Raw genomic sequence first — 23,872 nt, forward strand, 5'->3', positions numbered from 1 at the left:
TCTTTAATATCCGGCTGGCGGGTAATGTTTTCTTACACAGCAGTGTGCGTCTGTGTGTGTGTATTTTCCAGTAGTTCATTTCACATCCCTGGGGATTTCCCAGCTGTCAACAGACCATAGCTACATAAAGGTGACTGACAGGTGGAGGTCTGGTTCAAAGGAAAGTTAGTGTCTAATTATTAAAGAACAGAAGACTCCAGCAATGTTTACACACTTAGTTTTCTGTACTGTGCCGATGTGTAAGTAGTCTTTTAAATGTCAGTGTCCTGTTAAAGCTAATGACACTGGCTCCTCATTCTGACATGTTTCTGGCTTTTCAGCATTCAAAAAAAAAAAAAAAAAGGAAAACTGTCAGCCAGCGGATCCACAGTGAAAACAGCGTTCCCACCCCAATACTTGCGTCCAATCTGATTTTAATGGGCCTCACTTCTTTAGCCCTCAGCTCATTTCCGTCTTTCCCTCAGAGCTGTCACTCACTGGGTCAGCAGGGAGAGAGAAAGAGAGCGCATGCTGTGCCAGCTGTCTAGAGTTACATCTACCCTTATGCTTTTTGGGTCTAATGGCAATAAACTTTCCGAAAGCTCAAAAGGCCATATAAAAGAACTTGCTAGAAAACAAACGCATGCATGACTGCCCTATTCTCACACATATACATTCACGTATACACCAATGCAAATGTATGCACACACATTACATACTGACTCTGAAAAAGGATGGGAAGAAAGTGTGTATGCTTTGCGTGAGCTCATACACAGGTCAAGATGATGTCCCATCTCATATCTGTCAGCACCCAGAGTTTATTTACTCGGTAAGATTAGCATTTGTTGACCTAGTCACATGATCTGAGAGCGGGAGGTGCAGAACCCTGAGCACCCTAGAGAGTCAAGATCAGGACGTGATGAGAGACACGGGCCTGTGACCTAACACACACAGCCATGCACACAATCATTTGAACAATATGACCTCCTCCTTTTACTTTCAAATGTTAAATTTTTCCCATCATTCCTTTACTTTGACTTTTGTCACCCTCTGCTGTTCTTTTTAACCCCCCTCCCTTCCTTCTCTTCTTCCACTGGTGAATTCTTTTTCTTAACACTGAAATATTACCCAAAGCAACACATGAAAATGCTTCTTACGCTCCTTGAATGACAGCTCTTGAAATAACCTTGATAAAAGATATCAGTGTATTACTTAGTTACAATTTACCCTGTACAATACTGACTTAGTGAGCAGAAACCTCCTCTCAGCAGATAAACAGCACCTCATCTGTTAGTTGATGAATGAAAAACCAACTGATAACAACTTCAGTCTCCTTTTTACTAAGCCAAAAGCAAAAATTCTTTTTCATCAATGACAAAAATATCTGCTTTTTTAGCAATTAAAATTAAATTAAAAGTTAATCAAAATAAAGTCAGTCCTACGGTGCATCAATTCTTCTCTCTCATCATTTCCCAGTGATTAAATGGGCTTCACATTTCTATTACAAAGAGGAATTCCACCAATTTAACACTAGACCTGAAAACTCACTCAGCCTTACAGTACATCAGCTCTTCTCTCTCATCACTGCCCAATAATTAAATGGTCCTCACATCTTTATCAGGAACAGGAATTCTACCAATTTAACAATATAACTGAAAAACAACTGCTGCAAAAAAGCACTACATGTTCTGCAGTTTACACCCTCTCTTCTACCTGCTTTAACTATATCCAATAAAGCCTTAAAAATAACTTTATTATTACTTTTTTTGTAGTACATAGCATCTAATACTGGATCCATCATGTACAGCTGACAGTCGTTTATTGTGACCTTATTGTATTTGCCTGTGTCATCCTCATTCTTTTCCGTTTTCTACTTATTTCCATCTCCTCATAGCCTTTTCTTCCAAGACCACATGGAGAACAATACTGCATTCATAGCTGATGCTAACAGTAAGCTCACTGACATAATGCTCAGATTGCCTTTCTCGCACAATTACATACCCACTCGCAATGCAGAAAACCAACACTGAGCCAACTCCTGCTTCACACACACACACACACACACACACACACACACACACACACACACACACACACACACACACACGCACACACAGACACTGGAAAGAGTATAAAAGAGTTGGCAGTGCACACAAACGGACAGAGAACGGCAATTAAACAAGCAAAAGCAAATGTCCAAACATACGTCATGCCTGATCTCCATTAATTGAATTAGTCAACCTTAGCATCATCTGTTGACACAGCTCTCAGCCAAGTTTATCTTCTTTGTCCCTGCTTGCCTGTTTTGCCTTTTTTCCTCATCCCTCTCATCGCTTTTTCTTTTTAGGACTCAGTTACGTTTCTGCTCTCTTGGTTTTGCCTAAAAGATAAATGTCGCACCTAAACTCTAGTAAAAAGCAACTTGTGCTTTGGAGGATGAAAGGATAGAAATGCAAATGCATGATTACATTATTGTTGGTATGAAATATTTGATCTGGACTCTCCTAAAAAGACCATCTTTGATAACTAAAGTAAATACGAAACATTAAAATCAAAATAAACATAAGTGCCTTATTGTACACCTGGAATATTTGTCTTCATTGACAAAAGCAGACAATCGAAAAGCTAAAAGCTAACTTACCTGATATGTTCCAATGCCTATGTGTTTGGGATCAATCTTCACAAGCTCAGCCAGCGGATCTTGGACACGTCTTCCAATCGACACTGCCATCACACACACACAGACACACACACACACACATGAGATACCTCTACGTCTCATGGGAATCCGTGGTTTGTGTTTTTCATAAACTTGGTATTTGACTCACAGTTATTGAATATGCAAATCCATAGTAGTATGCGTAATTACTCGATATGCTAATTGTCTGCATATTACTGTGTTGGCCTGAGGGCAGGCCAAACCTAATTGTCATTCCTCCACCCCCACTAATAATAATTAAAGCTGGCATTCAGCTGGAGTTGCTGCACCTGTCATTTAGCTTGCTGATAGATGTTTGAGCCATGAACCTTTAAAAACACCAATTTATCCACTTCTGTGCCCTCAGGCAAAAACAGTCAAACGTAGCACACAAACAAATACACAATACTCCTCAACCAACGTTGGGTTTGTTTTATGACAGAGTCTTTAAGGTTTAGATCACACGTCTTTTCTGATTTTCTAAATGACAAAGAGAAAAATTACAATAATCTTATTCACATACACACGGCATTTCCCCACGAGCACACACCAAGCGGAGAAGAATAACACAACCAATCAATTGTGTACTTACATAACCATGGGCAAGACAAAGGGGATGCCAGCTCTGGGCGTTACCGTACACTGTTATGTCTTTTCCATTTATATAATTTTTAAAAAGAGAAAAAGCAATATATACATAAATATTTTTAGTAGTTTGAGTTTCCTTAAAAAATAGAACTTAAAAAAACTGCTATACTCCCCAAACTTTGGCATCACAACACAATTATGACCAACGATTTGCTCATCCATTGATCAATTTCAGGGAACAGTTTGTCCCTTCATTTGTCCTTCCTTTCCTGCCCTATCCACCGTTTTGTGTATGTAGTATGCTGCATGGGATGCATCAGATTCTGATCTTTGAGGTGGAAAAGGCAGACAAAGGGAAGAATAGGATGTAAGAGAGGGAGTATGTCTGGAATCAATGGTCCTCCTCTCTCTCCTCTGGCTGCGGCAGGAGCCTGCTGCCTGAGATAATATTTAGACAGGGATGGAGTTTCAACCCTAGCCTTGCTCAGTACACCACCAAAACTCTCCTATACTCTTTCCATTTATTCTGTCTCTAACCCCCACCCCCCCTCTGAAGGGAGGTTATTTGTAAATGGAGTCCAGCAGAACTCTCCAGCACTTATTGAAAGTTTATGAGCCAAATACAGTACTACAAAAATGGGAAGCAATGAAGAGCACAACAACTGACGAAGGCCCTGGCCAGACACATTACTCAGGAGAAAACGGAGACATCCAGCCTTCTGGTGAGACACTGATGATGTGGCTGCACAGTTTTTGTTGCAGAGCATGAACTGAGAAAGAAAATGAACTGCTCGCACTCCTCTCAAACATCATTACTCTCAATCAGATCATGAGCTGAAAAAACTTGATTACAACAGGCCAACTTTTAAAGAGATGCAGCATGTCTGCAATGAGTGACTGAAAACCAGTTAGTAACAGCAGTCCTCTGATCAGAGGGGAGACGGGAGGAGCAGAAATAAGTGGAACAAAAACAGTAATCCCTGGAAATGGGTAAAATATTACCTATTTCCACTAGGTGTCCCTAATCTCACAATAATCAGTGTAATAAGTCAAAACACCCCCCTGCATACAGTGTTACACAGCCATTCATTTAGACTAAGGCAATAGCAAAGATACCCCCGAAAGGCAAAACAGACACACACTGTTATTCATGGTGTCGAGGCTTAGCATCCAAATATAAATTCAGTAGATTTCTTGAGGTTTTCGTTATGGGTATAAATATGGCTCTCTGCAAGTGCTCTGTGCTGCTGACCACAGGATACTAGTGAGGAATAATCCAGCCTTGGCTGATTTATGGTTTTTATAGAGGAAGTCTGCTGGAAACATTTATTCTCCAAAACTCAGTGTGATTCCTTTATATTCTACTGTGTTTTCAATGACGTAGTATGTGCAGAGAGTTAGGAAGAATTGGCAAGGGAGGCAGAGAGGTAAAGCAAAGTTAGGGCGACAGAGGAGAACCAAAAAGCAATGCCAGAAATTCACTGATGTATGAAAGCATTATGCAAAAAAAAAAAAACCAAAAAAAAGGTGGAAAATAAAATTGAAGCTGAAACCAGTGGACATACAGCTGTTCCTGACTACCAAATTTCCAACCTTATTCATATTGCTATCCACAAAAACAACACATTAAACCAGGAAAAATCTACTTGCTACTTGACAACAATCAAGCTTTGCAGCTTGGTGTACCTGCACTCCTAAGGTTAGGGTCCAGGTCTGGCATCTCTTGGACTGCCTCGGGACTCACACTGTAGATGGATGCTCCTGCCTCATTGGTTATACTAGGGAAGATATGGGAAAGAAAGAAAAGTAAGAGTTAGAAAAGTAAAGGATGTCTTTGGGAAGATACTGGCAGAGATGTACAAAGGAAAAAGGGAAAACATACAGGTTCGACAGCGGGGGGAAGGTGAAAAAGAGGTGAGAAAGATGGGTTTGCATAGGGAGAAAATTGTGAGTTAAGGAGAGGGAGGAGGAAACTAATTAAAACAGCTATTACTACTTGAGAGACATCATCATAATTAAACATGACTTACATCTTTAATAATGTACTTGAAAAGTCCTTAAAACAGTTACTTTATTTGACTCTAGTTACCCCCTTTGTAGCCATGACAAGCCAAAATAGCATCATGACTAGTAGTCCTGCACCCTTAACATTAAGATCTCAGTTACAATCTTTCAAATGCCTTTAAGTATTCTGACACTTGGCAGCAGGTGTAAAAAAACAACTTGCACTCCAAATACATGTATGAGTCACTGCCTCATGTACCTATGAATACTTAACATGTTCAGAAGTTAGCGAGTCAGTTGGGTGATTGAGTCAATTTGCCCACTGTATGGTATGCACTTTAGGCAACTATAAATTCACAGCCATACATTTTTCTGCATATATGATTCAGAGTACGGTCACTTTTCCACACTGAACTCTCACAAAAGAAAGTGTGACTCAGTAGTAAGATACCGAACCTCTTTACAGCAAATCGTGTGGCACTTCTGCCATCTAGTGGTAGTTTTGGTGCACTGTTTGCCAGCCTCTATAGAGTATTACTATAGACAAGGGATGTCAAACTCACTTAACCTCGTGAGCTACACACAGCCTATTTTAATCTTAAGTGAGGCATAGAAATGCTACTTCTCTTTCTGTCAGTGTAAAGAAACATAACTAAACATTTAATCCCTGAGATGTCTCAACATAACAAAAAGAAGTGCAATTTCAACAGCACGCTTCATTTTTCTACGTGATAAATGTGTGAAATTACAGAAAAATAAATAATTTTACAGACTGTCCTTTATTTATAAATCGAAAAGTTTTTGTTCATTCACAACAAAATGTGAAATTTATATAACAGAAAGTGACAAACATATTAGTAATTTATTAGTTTATTAGTTTTATTAGTTTATCTATTACTTAAATACTTTGGTGCATTATAAGTGTCAAAGGGGTAGGTCTATATCACTAGGGAACAAAAGGAAAAGCTGTTAATGTAATCAAAATACAATTAAAAGTTCAAAATGCTGCATTCATTCACATTTTCCAAAGCCATGTCAGGACTGAGACATGATGTCAGACATACCAAGTTTCAACTAAGTCCTAAGTAATATAATTCTTCTTTCTGCCCAGTTATCTATAAATTTAAGTAACATTAAAAAAATCCATTTACATGTTGCTGCAGAAAGAAAATCGTTAGAATTATGCATAAAGTTAGAAAATAAAACCAACAGTCTGCCTTAATACTTCACATAATTAACCATTAAATAAACTTTTAACGACTCAACTGAAGTCAAGGTCTTTGACAATTCCAGCATTGTTATATTTCATATATATCTTATAATTAAATTCCTGGCAATATAAGGTTAACATGCTACGAATTATACAATTTCCCTGTTAATGCATTCAGTCTAAAGTAGGCTGCTTATCATCCATCACCACACTTGCAAGATGGTGGTACAACAAAGCCACTGATACCCATGTTAATGTTGGTGACACACAAATGAAACTGCCAAATTGTTTAGTCGTCCTATTCTCTTGAAGGGGACTTGGAGAAAGAAAGAAGGGGGAGTTCCCTCAGGGCTAACCAATATGACAAGAGGGTCGTCCCCTCCCCTATGTCCAAAACTAAGGTCTTCCATAGTGCGCTCACACACACAAACACACACGCGTGCACATATACTATCCCAGAGGCCTAGACCTTGCTACAACAATCTTGCCAATTATAAGTATCTCATTAATGAGGAGTGGCAGAGGCCGTCTGATGAGAATCGCATTTAAATTAACTTGTCTGTCCACCCTCCCTTTTTCTTTCTCCTTCCCAATATCTTTATTCAGCCCTTTCTCCATTACACTGTTCTTTTTGTTAACCTCCCATCCATCGCGCTGACAGCTGACATATCGCCATGGTGACACTACTAACGAGCAATGGCACATGACCTTCAAGGAGGTCAAAGCAAAGCTGGTCATTAACCTGACACACATGGGCTCGCGCAGAAACATGCAGGCTTGCAGAGACACAAATTTACATGGTAGGTAATGCAGATTAAGACCAGATTAAGATTTCGCTTATATAAACAAAATCATTCACTATACCTAAATCTCAATTTTCCAACAGCAAATGCAAAGGGCCAAATAATTATATATGTATTTATATACATATGAATGTGTATTTCCCAACCCTGATCTCTCTCTCTGCCCCCAAAACAGAGTGGGTAGGTCAATGAGGTGTAGCACCTACACCGTTTGTTTTTCAAGAAAAATTACAACAAGAGAGAGAGAGATGCTCTAGACAGAGTGAAAAAAAATGATGGTACAATGAAGCATACACAGGACATATGAAAGTTGAGAATAGGGTGAGAGAAGAAAGCAAGGCCACCAGCCCCTATCACGTCTGACTTAATTAAGGCTGCTGCTGGGGCATCTGGGTAACCACTGTCATAGATACAGCTCTGAGCCCTCATCGCCATAGCATCTATGACTGCAGCCATAGTGAGGGGATCGCCCTGGCAGCCAGCAGAAGGTCATCTGTGGTTGGATGGTGGATGAATGGACAGATAACACACACACACTCTCTCTCTCTCTCTTTTGTATACAAAGTCAGTGGTTGCCTCTTGGTGTGAAGCAATGATTTCTGCCCCTGTAGGGATATCGTTCACTCGCATGTTCATTTGCTCTCTTAATTGTACACAAACATAAATATAGACTTGCCTTTAGCCATGCCCTTTCCTGGGGGAAAGTCACAAACTCAATGGTCCACACACACACACACACACACACACACACACACACACACACACACACACACACACAATGACTGGCATCCTGCTACTCCTCAAGAAAACAGAACTGTTATTAGCCACAAAACCCCAACTCAACAACTTGAAGAAAGGGATGCTGTAACTGAATATCTGTCTATTTAGATGTTTGTTGTTTAGGCCCTATGGTTTTATATTTCACTAGTCTGATATTTCTATTTTTAATTTGGAAATACCCTTACACTTGAGATGCTTCAGTTCACATAATTGTTGCCAATTTTGGAACGTTTTATACCAATTATATGCTTTTTTCATAAAAGGAATCAATAACAAAAATCAGTAGACAGGAGTGCTTTGCCTCTCACACTTAAAGGAGCTGTAGCACCAACAGTCCGCGCACAGTCAATTACCAGCAGGTGCAGTCACTTAAGAGAGTAAATCAAATAAAACATGCCTAGTAAAGAATATATACAATATATATGTGTAAAATACATAATATGACCAAATGCTGATGAATAAATCCCCCAAAACTGATTCTGTTTATCTGGATGTAGCCTTTTCAGTGGGAGAAATTATGAATTTAAAAAAGCATTCTGTGTGCTGCAAAGATTAATACCTTTGAAATCACTGATTTTGTAATTCAGCTGGACAACTAACCTAAACCTACATCCAAAGCAGAGATATTTTTTAGAATGAAGATGAGGGATATAACTGCCAAAAGTCAGTCACTTGAATTCAGCAAGACTTTGCATGCATTTCACTTGCTTAAAAGAGATCCCATATAGAATGCGAGTGTAGGTGGCTGCAATCTGCTGCTTAATATGCAAAAGAAAGCAGCAAAGGGTACTGATCTCCAATACCTTTCTCTCTGTGTTAATGATACCCAGTCAAGCTGAAGTAGAAACCTTCTTATTTACTGCTTTACTTAAATATGGTAAGGAAAAGAGAACGCAAACTTTGTTGCCCAAATATGTCTAACCTGGACCATGTTTTCTATTCCAGCAACTGTGTTTGTGTTCAGGATACTTGGATTGGCCTCATTTTATTGCCTCAGAATGAGTTGTAACATCAGATGTTGTCACCCAAAAATAAATTTGCACGCACGCACACGCACACACACACACACACACACACAAAAACACACACAGTAAGTTTCTCTGTCCCAGCTGCTCAAACAGCTTCGTTCCATTGTTCAGTCAGCTGCAAAGCTTGACCTGAGGGAGACAAATTGAGGGATGCGCCATATCGCACTCTCTCTCCCTCTCCCTCTCGCACACACACACACACACACACACACACACACACACACACACACACACACACACACACACACACGTCGGTTCTGAAGACAATGACATTTTTCACAGAGAAAAGCGTCCAAATGGCAGGTGTCAGAGGCCGTCAGTCTCTTTCGAGGCGCTAGAAGGCAGGCAGCCGAACGCACACACACATAAACTCCAACTGCCAGTGTGAGGCATGTCTGAAAAGAGCAAAGCCTCACAGACACTCACGTCAATCTGGTAGCAGGAAAGGCCTGCACTTGTGTCATACACAAAAGCATACACAACCACATGCAAACACGCAATACACACATGGCATGTCACACACATTCATCACACATTTTTGTCACACAAGACTATTGTAGGGAACCGTGTAGCCCTAGGGTGAAACGTGGGGAAGAAGGGACCGAGGCTGGCCACCAGTGAGCACGGTGGGAGGAGCGACAGGCCTGTGGCTCCTCAGAATGAAAGTGGCAGATATTTACTGTTCACCACCTGCAAATGCCAAGTCCTCAACCCAACCCAAACCATCTGTGACTATGTTAAGCTAAAAAAGTCCAAATAAACCTTCTTCAAAAAACAATACTGCTTGAATTATTTGTTTTTTTACAAGCCATTTACTTCAGTAATGGAAAGAGCAAAATATCTCCAAGAGCTCCGTGAGGATGAAATAGAAAGAGAGCAACAAAAAGCTTCCTGCTTTGTGCCAAAAAGAAAGGGCAAACGAGATCAAATGAAAAAGCTGTGAAGAGCACAGAAGGTGGGCACAGATGTCACAGTGCTTTTCATGCCCTTTAGACTTTCACACTTTGACGGGTAAAAGGTTTCAAGGAAAAAGTAGAAAGTAGCTATCCCACAATTATTAACACATAAGTCATGCCATCATAATTCATATCAAATTCATATTTTTTTGTTTCATTTAAAAAAAAGCATGGTAACACTGTGACTGATTAGAAGAAATGTCTACTATCTGCAATACATGAATGCATTTCTACTTTATACATAGTAACAGACAATACACATTCATTTTGCAACTAACTAAACTATTTATTTAACCCATCCTTTTAAGGTTAAACAAATAACAAATATACAGAATATGTATTTAAGTTGAAACTCTCAAGGTTCCTTAAATAATCACGATAAATGCAAATGATAATGTTTTTCTTCTGACCTGTAGGTTTTCCACTAACACACAACTTGGGTTTTGTTCAAAAACATTTAGCTAAAACAACCACATCTCAACCCCACGAGCCACAACCTGTCCACAAAGTATTAAAAGAGAATTTGTTACGTTATATTTTCTCCTGTCTGAAATGTTTACTCAATACTTCCACCATTTTCTGCATCAGACTCAATTCATTATGAATTACCCGTGGGTTTATTTTCCTCTTCTAATATGAAGATGCACCCCAAAGCCAAGCTGAGGCCTTTCCATGCCTCTAAATCCATCTGTCCCTCTGCACCACCTCCTATCCAACCTTCAATGGGGCCTGAGTGCCTGGATGTCACTCAGTCATCGCTTGTCCTGCCACTGTATGTTCATCACTCTCTCAGCTTGGCCCTGGGAGCATGCCTGGACACAGGACATGACAGGGGATACACATACCCGCACCCACACACAGTCATAAATACAGTCTCCACCACTTTCCTCCAGGTCCATCAGTAGCAAGTAATAATGATCTCATCCCAACAGGAGCGAGCCAGAGGGCAAGACAGTCAAGGACTTATTGTAAGCGTGCCTGTGTGCCAGGGCAAACAGAGGCTGTTATTAGACACTGCTATTTGACTTTTTCTTCTGCTGCTTGTGTCAATCTCATCTACAGAATGAACCATTTAAGGAAAAATAATGACTAGCACGAGAAAGAGAAACGTCATAATACTTTTATCAACTAAAAGTACAACTTTGACAAAACCCACAGCTCAACGACAAGTCAGAAATGGCAAAAAAAGAGATTCAATTATAATAAACTGTAGCAAAAGTCACCATATAGACAAAGTAGTTTTATTACGACAGAGCACCACAAAAAACGATTTTATTTTAACACACTGCAATTTATCAGGTCATTTATTCAATGCAACAGGACCGGTGGTTGGAGTTGTGACATGTAGGCCCACAGGATCTGATTGTGTGTTTATGAAAAAGGATAAGAGGGTCAGTCATCCCATTGCCTTGAGGAGCAACAGAGAAAGTGGTCAAGAAATTGGATGTCGTTTCTGTTTGCCTTTAGCAGTGGTCAGAGTGCGTGTGTATCATCACAGTTGCCCAAAGATCTCCCTAACCTTACCCCACATATTCTTGCCCTCTGATATAATAACATCAACCTATTACAGCCAAACACTGTCAACTTGTTAGCCTTAATGCTCAAAGCCCAAAACATGCAAAACAGTGAAATGCAACGGTAAATGTATCGCAGTTCAGTCGTAACACTGTGAAAACAGGAAGTGTTTAAAACTGACTTGAAGATCAAATTTAAGCACAATATTTTTGCACTGAACCCTCTCAGCTTTTTGTCATTTGTAAACCTCAGTCCAATTCACTGTGCGTACGTGCATTCGTGCGTGCATGCATGTCTTTCCTACCAGTAAGATTCCCCCACAAAAATCTGGAAACCACCTGACGAAAGTGACAGAGACCACATATCATATCACCAAGCACAACGCTACATCACACCAACACACAAACATTTCCACTCGAGCATCTGTCTGGTCCGTGTTGTGCACCTTTGTGAGCTTTGACAAAGCCTGCATGCTCTATCAGTGTTAAAGCACAATGACAGCTGAGGTCAAGCTGCTCTAGCCAGGCAAGTAGGAGAAAGAAAGACACACGCACACATACTGAGCAGTGAGCTAGCAAAGAGCAGGTGTTAATGACAATGCCCAGGCAATCAGAGCAGATGCACTCTGGTTAGGTCACCTAAAACCTAGAAAATAGTTTACTCAAGTCAGAAATTTGGAGCTTCCTTCTAATGTGTCCCAGAATGATGTCCAGCAGGAGGTCTTAACATTATCCAGGCACAGCTGTATGGCAAGTAACCTAATGTGCATTCAGTGAGGGTCATCATCGCCACAGACAAACCTTGTCAGCTTAATATTACCTCATGCTGTATAATTTCCTGCAGATTACTGGTCATCCATAGAGGCATAGTTCAAGCTTAATCATGCAAGGTTACTGTGTGGTGAATCTTATAGGACTATGAAGAACCAGATTGTGTGATATAATTCTTACATGGCAAAGACAAGAAAAGAAAAATACAGGAAGCAACACTGAAGTCCTTAAAAGCTGTCATACTTAATCCTCCACTGCTAACATCTAAATATATATTTTTTCTAATGATAATCCTGTTTCAATAACCTTGAGTTGTATGCTAGTATATACTCCTTAAACGTCTTTGTACTATGTCAAAACTCACAATCTTCTCTTGAATATAAAAGGTTTTATATAATTTGAATAAAATATAAATTAACATAACAGAGATTATCCGCTTAACTGGTCAACTAGAAGCCAAGTTCGCTCACCATCTTTTTCATTAAATAAAAAAAAAAAAAACAACAAAACAAAATTTAAGAGAACTAGGCCTAAATTATTATGGAGAGGATGTTGAAATCAGACACAAGTATGCACATTTTAGGCAGTTTGTTCAATTTACCTTTGTTAAAAAAAAGCCTTGTATAGCCACAATGATAGCATCAACCCACTAAAATATTTATGATGTCATATGCTTATTATGAAAAAAAAATCCTGAGAGCAAATCAGTGCTGAAAAAATTAATTAACCGATCAACAAAATATTTATTCAGCAACAATTTCAATAATCACTACTGGTTAATTTCACATTCCAGCCTCTCAAATGTGAAGATTTGTTGCTTTTCTCTATTGAATTACAGAATATTAAACAGCTGAAAGCATAAAATAATGAAAAGATTAATTGCTGTGATAGTATTTCTCCATTTTGAATTTGCTAAAGTTGTGATTATTAAAGAATCAGAATCATTTTTATTTGCCCAAGTTTGTGCACACAAACAAGTAAATTTGCAAAAATATAAACGTTATATTTAAATAGGCAGTATATACAAATAAGTTATATTTTTGACTTTCAGTAAGTGCAGAACTGAGTAGTGCAATGTGCATATGTGCCTATCACCTTCATATAAAAGGTACAGTAAGTAGCTTTCGGGGTTATTTATCAGAAAAAAAGAATGTTGTATTCATAGAAATACAATGATTGGTGTGTAATTACATCTTCTAACAAAGTGATGTGGACAAGACGGACATTGCCATTCTGCATAATCGCATTTTATGTATATGGCTGGATACCGGTCACATATGTTGTACACCTTATAAGTAACTTTATATTTAAAGATCACAAATAGGTCGTTCAAACTATATATAAGTATTTAACATTTGGACATCTATATTTACATCATCAATTTTTCATTCTGTCTTTCTCCCCCTCCACACATGCTCTTTCCTCCCTCATTTCCCCCTCCTCACCTTAAGCCTCATCTCTGGTACTAAAGTTAGAAAATGTGAATAAATATGCTTATCTATCTTGGATATTCTTGCAGTCACTTATTCACTGAAGATAACACATCCGACACTACCATCTCTTAAACAAACTAACAGTAGGCAAGCTAAACAGCAGCAGCTGGTTATAAGCTAACATTATTCCAGCTAATGTAAGGCTCAAGTGTCTTGCAAATTACACTCTCCCTCTGATAAACAGCTTGATAACATTCTCACATAGTTATTCACCAAGTGTCCCTGTAAAACAATGTTTAATCTATTGTTTCACTAAGTTCAGCGAACAGTGGCAAGAACATCATGATTACGAACAGAAAACCCTGGAAACGAGCTTCACTGACTCATCGACTCTTATTGGACTCCTTTCACAAAGTTTTGCAGCTTGTTCCAGAAACAAATAGACATGGGAAAGTGGTATATTGACAGCTGAGGTAGACAGCGAAGTGACAGGCTGCAGTGCCAGCTAGAGTTGTTTGTCCCACATCAGCCACTGTAGCTAGGTTTATACACTTGAATTGGGAGAGGTAAGAAAACACAATTCAATTGACTGCAATCTGAAATCTACTAATATGGTGAGATTTACACACTGTACCTTTAAAAAAATCAGAAAGAACTACATATATGTTAATAATGGTGCTGTGTACTTTTTGTGGCCTAATGAAATTACTCCGTGCACTCCATTGTACATCATTTCTGCGCTATCAGGGAAACAAATAGGGGTGACTATTACAGCTGCACAGAATAAAACAAGCTTTCACATCTGTAGCTCCAAAATGACATAAAATGACAGTCTTACAGACAAAGACTCAAATCTGTGCACTTTTTTCACCATCTTTGGAAAAGGCCACACTTCTAAAGCATTATGGTGATGCGGAAGATGAAAGTTAGACTTAAACAGGACTAAGGCAAGGAAAACTGCATGCACACACACACACACACACACACACGCACGCACACACGCACAGTCAAAATACAAGTAGGGATGTCCTGCAGGCTGCCATTTCTGGCTGTCATTCCATCTGAGCACTGAGGCAGAAGGACAGAGAGCGAAAGAGAGACAGGCGAGTAGAGAAGACAGGGTGGTGAAGGGTGGGGGTGGTGACACAATGAAGGCTCACAGGGAGACAGGAAGCAGACGGTGCAAATGAGGCCGGGGACTTTAATGAACTACGGCACAGTCAAAGCTGGCAGAAAAAGTGGAGGAAAAGAGAAGAGAGGGGAGGTCTAATTACCAACACATGTGTTTGCAGAGGTACACACAGAGCCAAACAAGCCAGCCCAACCTAATACCTCTAATGGTATTCTAGTAAAAATATTAAAATACTGGTAATGCCAAACTTTTACTGATTCTATTTAAAATGGTAATGGCATCATAACTAGCAGCAGATGACAAAAAAAGCAGGGTGAAAAACAAGGGCCACTAAAGGTATAGCAATGGTAACACAGGAAGAGTCACTCACTTTGTAAATACCCTGAAACCACTATTTTGTCTTCCTGGTTGTTTTCCACCACTGTGATTTGGCTAGCTACGGATTCCTAAAAACCTTCCTACATCTGTCAAGCAAAAAGTATTGGGCACCAATTTGGTATCACGTCAGCCTACAAAAGCTCATGCAAACATGCTAAGTATACAAGAAAATAGGTCAATTAATTACTTTGGGGTCATACACAGCCAGCACTAAGATCCCTACTGTTTCTGATGCTACACAGCTATTCTACATCACTGTCATCATCCTTGTGGTCACAGTAATGAGTATGTCTTAGTAGCAAGTCAGGGTCAGCTGTGGGTCAACCAGCAGGGGAGTGAGACCCTCACAGTAAACAACCATCACTCTTTGAGGCCAGTTATTCTTTAATCAGCCATGCAATCATTGTCATTCTTCAAGAGATGCTTCTGTCAAATTTGACACAATTAACCAGATATCTTAAAGGAGTATTAAGGAAAAACACATATTACTAATACAGCAGGTATTAGGATGTTAATCCGTTTTAGATCAATAAATGTTGACAACTAGTATATTAACCAACAGGCTAGCTATACAATTTCCCCACCCCTAAAACTTTTTTCCATTTGTACCAGGAGAATGACTTCATCCAGCATAGAATGATTTTCCATGCAGCAGGAACGACAGAATAAAAAACATGCAGAAATAAGTGTATTGATATAAAACTGCTGTAACATAAATGTGAACTATCTCAGTTACACAGTCAATTGGGTTAAAAACCCAATTGAAAAATTACAACTAATTTAAATCAACTCTACCTATTCTGCTAAGATGAGTGGCAAATTACCCAGCCACAGTTATGCCTTTTGGTTGCCGATGGCTACCAAAAACATCTGGTCAAGAGGCACCTTGCTAAGGGACATTTAACCAAATATTAGTGGGGACGTAAGTATACATTTGACACTGTGTGGATTAGAAAATATCAAAAATAAATTCTAACTTGAAATGTATGTTATCCAATCACCTCACGCTGGGAAAAGAACAGCTCAAAAAAATAATTAAAAGTCCAAAATTACCATAACAATTACGGATATGATGTGTGTATGTAAACTTATGACCACAACTCTAAATCCCAAAGTACGTGCAATACTGATACTGAACCAATCCTAGAGTTTTAACACTTTGGAACGAACCACTATTTAAGTATGGGCAGTTTTTGAAAATCTAGGAAAAGGATTCTGCAGGGCCAAAGAATGTTCAACTGAAGTTAAGAAGGGAAAGTCAGGAAAGGGATACATAATGTAAAACAAGGACCAAGGAGAATCAGATTGAGAGAGAAGGGAGCGAAGAGCAGCAAGAGCAGAATGTAGATTTAAATTCTGAAAAAAACAGACTGTATTTTAACATCTTTTTTTTCCCCATATCTTATTCATCAACTGTCCAAAGAAACCAGAGTGAGATATAGGACCAGATGATTCTGGAAAGATGTTATCTCTGGACGACAACAACCATTTTTCAATAACTAATGTCAAAACAACAGCTTTCTGTTCTTCTATAGTTCACACACTTGCAAATGTCTTTATTCCTCAAACCATACCAAGTTAAGGCAGACTCTTTACACATGTGCTGCGTACTCAAATGTGATTAATCACATTGAGTAATACAGGACATTCAGCTATCACCACATCAAACAGACATCCAAAGGTTCTTCTGTGTTGTGAAAAGTGTGAATGCCAAACAGCTGCAGCAAAAGAATGAACAAGAAAGGCATTATATCAAGATGTAAAATTTAGCTGCTCTGGAGGTGCTCAAAAGAAAAACCGTCTGTCAGGAAAATAATCAAGTGGACATTAACTTACTAAACGCCTCGCTTTCACTGTTTCTGTTCTAAAAAGACGACAGAAAATGTAACATGATAGAAAAAATATGGGCTATTATACCAAAAGCACAACCTTTGAAGTGTGTGTGTGTATATGAACTCCAAGGTGCTCAGAAAAAAAAAAATTATACATAGACATTCACATATCACTTAAAGTCACTTTAGGCTGTGGTCCCACTTCTAACCCCAAGTCAACAAACACACATGGAACTCAGTAGAGAGTGAGCGAGATGGAGCAGGGAGAGGCCAGTGGTTATTATGCTTGGACACAGGTTCTGTGCTGTTATATTCTTAAGTTTGGACTGGGCCTGGTTACAGACACAACTTCAACCACAAAGCGTCTCTTTAATTGGACCAAAGCGTAACAAAGTCCAGATGGCTTTAATGGACAATATTCACTGGAGGACACATTCCTCTTAGTCTTACTCTGCATCTGTGTCCTGCTTTCTCGCTCACACATATAATGCTTTTTGTTTTTTATTCTTCTACACTTCTCATCACTGTTCTCCCCCACTGTTAATCTTATTCTGTACCAAGATCATAATAACTTAATAACTTATTAATCATCATAATACTATGGGGGTGGCTGTAGCTCAGGTGGCAGAGCAGGTCAGCCATTAATCAGAAGGTCGGTGGTTAGATCCCAGGCTGCCTCCTGGCTGCATGCCAAATATCCTTGGGCAAGATACTAACCCCATGTTTGCCTACTGGTGGTGGTCAGAGGGCCCGGTGGCACCAGTGTCCGGCAGCCTCGCCTCTGTCAGTGCGCCCCAGGGCAGCTGTGGCTACAATGTAGCTTGCCATCACCAGTGTGTGAATATGTGTGTGAATGGGTGAATGACTGAATGTAGTGTGAAGCGCTTTGGGGTCCTTAAGGACTAGAAAAGCGCTATACAAATGCAGGCCATTTACCATTTACCATAACAATTCCAGATCTTGCTGATACCTCCCCTCTTACTCCTCTTTCATAATGAAAGAGATTACATATTGGCAGTTAAGTTGTATAAACAAATCAAGGATATTTCAATGAATCACTTACTTAAAGGTTTTTTTAATATTTTGGTCCTAAAAAATCCTTGGGTGTTTTCTAAGAGTAGGAACCATGAGTGCAGTTAGCCTTGGCTTAGCCGAGCAGTATGGCATGTTTTTTGCAAACACCATAGAGAGGAAAGACAACAGACAAAGTTAACTTTAAAAATAGTCAGAACAAATACAGTTGCAAATATGTATTAAACTTTGAATTATTTCAGCACCAGTTCAATTCAATTTGTTTCTGGTGTTACACAGATTCATAAAACTTGAGCTTCACTTACTACTATGTAATTTTCCTTTCAGAAAAAAATACATATCTTGCAAACCATCCAAAAATATCTAAAGGTCCACAGTTTACAGCCTTCTGTTACTGTTTAAGATGCAAATCTTGCAAACCCAAGAAACATTAAACTGTGCAATAGAAGTCAGCCCTCTGGAGAGTCATCTATCAGCCATCTTTTATAAGCATTTATTTCTACTCAGGATAATAAATAATTTACGAACTATTCCAAAGTATAGTGGACCTTACCAATAGGACACATCCAGCGGGTGAAAATACCGCCGGGAGATGAGGTCAGCGAAGAAGGACTCTGTTTCCCGACATGCTGTCCCATTGCCAATGACAACCCTACTACAGCTAATATGGACAAGATGAAGAGGAGAAAACTGAGGATTAAGAAAAAAAACATCAACCTCTGAAAAACTGCAACTGGGTTTTGAGTTCCCTCCAGATTTTAATAATATACAGTTCAGTGGACTTTATAACACCAAGAAAGCAGACAAATACACAATCTGCACAGAAATACTATGATTAACAGTGACTCTTTAGTTGTAATACCTGTATTTGGTCATAAGGTGGCGTAATTTCTCTGCTTCCCTTGGTTGGTTTGAATTATGCAGGTACACAACATCAGTTTGGAGAATCTGACCTTGGACAGATAAAAGTAGCAAGAGAGAGAGAGAGAGAGAGAGAGAAATTACAATATTGCTGATATGTCACTATGATGACAAGAGGAATTTAACAGACAAAGATGTATGCTATAACGTAATGTCTCTTCCCTCTAAGTTGAGTACACAACCTATAATCCATCCAAGCTGCGCCAGAAAGTCAGTCACTTCACTGCTTCATTAAAAGAGAAGTTTAGATCTGAAGCTGTGAAATGATGTGAGCCAGGAGACACAAACCTGTGACCACACCACACGGTATTTGATACTATTTAAGTGTGCCAGCATGACTTTTGGCCACACAACTGGTAACCCAGAGGGTGGGGCAATCCCTTGCCAGTTTGAGGGCACAACCACTGAGTGACATGTCAAAAAAAAACAGTAAAATGGACACAGCACATACACATAGTTGTGTGCACACAAAAAAATAAACCCACCAGGTTCATGCCAGCTCTATCAAATCTAGTGGTGCCTGGTTACACGGCAACCTTTCAGAAAAAATCTTTGGCTTCATAATTTGCCCAGTAACAACTGGAAATGTGTGCCATTGCTATGTATATCCAGGTTTGAATTATCAATAGCAAAGGGAATTAAGCACAAGTGTCAGAAATCACAAGACACAAACGAGGGAAATAAAAATTCACTAGTCATAAATTTGAAAGGACACTTAAAAAGTGTGATAAAATACAGTTGGCAAAAGCAATGACGTGAATTTATACTTAGTTATTGTATTAAAATATGACAATGAATTGCATTAACTAAAAACAAACCATCTTGGCACAGCTGTTCTCCTGAGATACAATGCACTCAAAACTTTCAAAAGGTTTAGGGTAAAAGGGTAAAAATACAATTCCCTTTATAGTTAATGGACAAAGGTGCTCTTTGGAAAGGGCTACAATGATTACAATCACAAAAAGCCTTTAGAGATGCTTTTTGAGCAGCAAAAATGGATGTGGCTCATGGCTTTGTCTCCCAGTCAGATAACGACTCAAAAACATTTGTTGCTCTACATCCAGTAGACTGAAGTCCAGGACAAAGCCCTGATTTGAATCCCTGGGTAAATCTGTGGGATTCTCCGATTCTAAATTGCCTTTATATTTCCATCTTTCTTCAACATCAATGTGATTTCATCATATCTTTAGCAATAAAATGTATTTTTTGTATTATTTGTGTAGGTACATGAGTATGCTTTTTATACACTGACTTGCAAAACCAAGAGATAGCTGACAGTGAGTCCACTTTTGTACATTTTTGTGTTTACTTACTAGTAGGTGAGAGAATTGCCAGCTTGCAGCCATGTCTGAAGCCAGGGTCCACCCCCATGATGACACAGCCTCTCACTGGACACACCAACAGGCGCTGGCGGAGGTTGCGCACAAACATGGCGATTGACTCCTTCTCCGCTGCACTCGTCAGCTTAGTCCTAAAGAGAGAAAATGCAAGATAGAGACAAATAGATAAGTTAAAGAAGAGAATGACAACATCAACAAAAGAGAAACTGAGAAAGGATCAAAAAAGGATCATGGTGTAAATGGAAAAACTGATATTGGGTGAAAAAACACTTTAAAATCCAAAATCCACTTACCTGTAACTCCTGGTGAGGAAAGGAAGAATAAGCCTTTTATATGAATCCTCCACTGCATTCCTAATGATTGCATGAAGTTCTTCTTTTGCAAATGTCTTTGGCCTCCACCTGCATTAAAGCAGTGGGGGTAAAGAGTGTGTTCTTCTGCAAGGCGTTTCTACTGCTTAACGTATTTTGTCAAAGCAAATGTGCCTTTGCAAACTGACTCTTGTGCTCCCAAGAGATGCTTTGCAAATGTCATCAAAAACCCAATCTGTACAGAACCTTTTATTATAGTTTAAACCAGGTGGAGTGTTCTGCTTGTCATATTTGGTGGCACATAAGGAAACTACTCCTTTAATCATGAGAAATACGTCTTATCATTAGAGTAACATTTTGTTACCTTGCTTACAAGATGCCTAAGAATATATATTTAAAAATGGATAGCGTACTTTACAAATAGTACTTACAAACAACTGCTATTTGCTTCTTTTTCTATTTTACTGATTATTTAAATGGCTATTTCAGAGTGGCAAAAAACAGAATTAGCAAAAGTTGCTGTTACCTAGGAAAGTGCTGTGCTACTCATGCTTCCCAAAACTAATATTAAAAAAGAATACTAAGAAAATATTCAAAATTATGAGAATTGTTGCTAATAATAATTTCTCAATGTAAAATCTAATTTAGAGATACCTGAAGCATAAGTCAAAAATAATGAATGGATTGTATTCAATTTGGAGTATTAAAAAATATTAAATTTTCATTTTTGTCCTCTTGAAAAGCAATAATGACTCTCCAGCCATTTCTTAGTATTTCTATTACCGACTTCAGCCACAGGCAAAAACAGCCACAAAACATACAGCACTGGTATCATATGTTCAGTTTTGTGCCTTTTGTACAAAAATCTTAAAGTCAACAACAGATGCCACACTTTCTGCCTTCTACAGTTCCAGTTTTGTATTAAAATTTTTAACAAAACATCATATGATCATGGCAGACACATGTGTCAGTGAGTGTAACAGTGTTTGTGTATTACTTGTGTCTGACCTGTTGTTGATGCACCACCTAGTGAAGTCACTCTTCACCCTGTCGGGGATGTTCACCTTCACTGTCAAAATCTTGAGACTCTCCCCTCGGTTAATAGCCAGCGTCTGCACATATATGCACGCATGAATGCAATACATATATTTCCACCAGTTACCGCACAGACAGTTAAACAAGACTCGCTGTTGTCCCTAAAACCAGCATCCACTGAAATCATAAATATTCAGATTAATTTATGTGTGTATATGTGATATACTTCATTTGAAGTATGATAAATAGCAACGGCTAGCAGAAATATTTTAGAAAAATGTATATTTTATGTGTATATTTTGTTTTAAAACACATAAGGCTCTGTCGCTTTAGTGCATGAACACGCTTTACTCACACAAACATACAAAAAAGAAAAAATCTTTGAAATCTCAATACACGTGCGCTAAAAGTGATGAGCCTAGGAGTATATCCCGTGGCCAGGCCTGTTTTGCTGTGCGGTCGTTCCCCCCTCAGAGGAACTGTTACATGCTGTTAAGCAAACAGTAGTAAGTGTCTGACCTTTTCAGTGGGGAACCTTTAGCCTGCCATAGAACAGGGCCAAGAAACAAGACGTCAATCTGGAGCCCAAGCGGAAGAAGCAAGCTGACAAATGCCACCACCATGCCACCATCAGCACTGAGACCGCAAGGCCTTCCCCCCACCCGCACCCACACAGTGCCACAACCATTACCACTCAGCAGCACCCTCGGAAGGGATGCGCCCATGTTCAACACACACACAAATAAAAACATAAAACACAGCTAATGGCATGGCAGAGACACGGATTAATGCAGCAAGTTTCCTTAAATAATGATGAAAGTTAAGATTTCTCCTGTGTTGACATGTTTCTCCCCAGAGCTGCCTCGCTGACTATGAAGAGATTTCTCAAAGAATCTTTATCAAAGAACTAAAGTTTAAGAGGTAGTCTAAAATAAAAAATTTAAAAAGGCAAAACACTTCCTTATCTTGGAATTTAGGAAAGCCCATGAGTGAAATTAAAGCAGTAAATACAAAACAAAGCCTTGTTAAATCTGCGCTCTTGGGCTTTAATTATTTTGGGTAATTAAGAATGACATATACTTTTATAGTGTTATTCATACGACACTGTCTGGCATCAACGTGTGTATCATCAACTAGAAATAAGAAAATATTAATAAAGTTTTCAGAAATTCAAGAATTCATAACACTTTAAGTAAATAGAAGCTGCACAGATAAACATAACAGTCTATCTATATACACAACACTATAATGTATGATAAAGATATAATTCAAATATGTATTTCTTATAAACAACTGCAAAAATGCACAACTGTACCAGAATTTTAGCTGCTGCTTCTAAGGTTTTATTGATATCACAACCTAAATGGAGAAAAAAAAGAAATCTCTCCACAGTGTAGTGGTTTACACATTCAACAGATCACCAGTTCAATTCCAGGAGAAGACACAAATTCCTTTGGTATTGCATCAGGAAGGGTATTCGGTGTAAACCCTTCGAAATCAAACATGCAGAGATACGTGCTGTGGCAAGCCTTGGTGAATAAGGGAGCAGCTGAAAGTAGCTTTCTGGAAAACAAACAAACACTAAATTCATCTTCCTTGTTGCTGGTATGTATTCCAAATTCAGCTATGGTGCCAACAAAAGTAAAAGATCTAAGTTCATCCAACAGCAATTTTTGTTCATGCTCAGGTTTTTTCTATAGCAGATGACGGTCCTCAGTGATGATAAACACCAGTGTCTGGTGCTTCTCTCACTTTCTCTCAGTTTCTATCTGAGTTGGGTCACTGATGGGACACACAGGGTGATCTGGAAGGAAGGGTGATGTGAGACAGAGTAAGAACTGTGTTTGTGTTTTAGATGGGCCCAGAGTGACAGGTAACCAAGTAGTGGCCAAACCCTGACAAGAGCAGACAGACCGTCTCTTCTAGATGCCCCTTATTCCTCCCACCAGCCCTGAAGGGAGGGCAGTCAGCCAACAACTATACTCTGTCTGTCTCCTTCTCTCTCTCACCCTTTCTTTAGAGGAATACTGTCATCAACACATCTATCCATCCGACATATCAAGGATAAACAAACAGACACACATATTCAGTGCCAACTTGCAGACTTTTTGACTTTGTTGACACACA

The 23,872-nt window shown here is 39.0% G+C and overlaps 1 protein-coding gene across 1 annotated transcript in view; it reads right to left on the reverse strand.

Moving 5' to 3' along the window:
- Positions 1-23,872, reverse strand: part of srbd1 (S1 RNA binding domain 1) — a 50,426-nt gene that overhangs the window by 16,221 nt on the left and 10,333 nt on the right. The window contains exons 10-16 of the mRNA XM_026190132.1: positions 21,719-21,822; positions 20,693-20,800; positions 20,373-20,530; positions 19,001-19,091; positions 18,692-18,799; positions 4,952-5,043; positions 2,621-2,703 (exon numbers count right to left, since the gene is read on the reverse strand). Coding sequence (XP_026045917.1) covers positions 2,621-2,703; positions 4,952-5,043; positions 18,692-18,799; positions 19,001-19,091; positions 20,373-20,530; positions 20,693-20,800; positions 21,719-21,822 — 744 coding nt within the window. The remainder of the gene's footprint in view (positions 1-2,620; positions 2,704-4,951; positions 5,044-18,691; positions 18,800-19,000; positions 19,092-20,372; positions 20,531-20,692; positions 20,801-21,718; positions 21,823-23,872) is intronic.

Source organism: Astatotilapia calliptera, chromosome 13 (assembly GCF_900246225.1).
Source record: "Astatotilapia calliptera chromosome 13, fAstCal1.2, whole genome shotgun sequence".
Taxonomy (NCBI): domain Eukaryota; kingdom Metazoa; phylum Chordata; class Actinopteri; order Cichliformes; family Cichlidae; genus Astatotilapia; species Astatotilapia calliptera.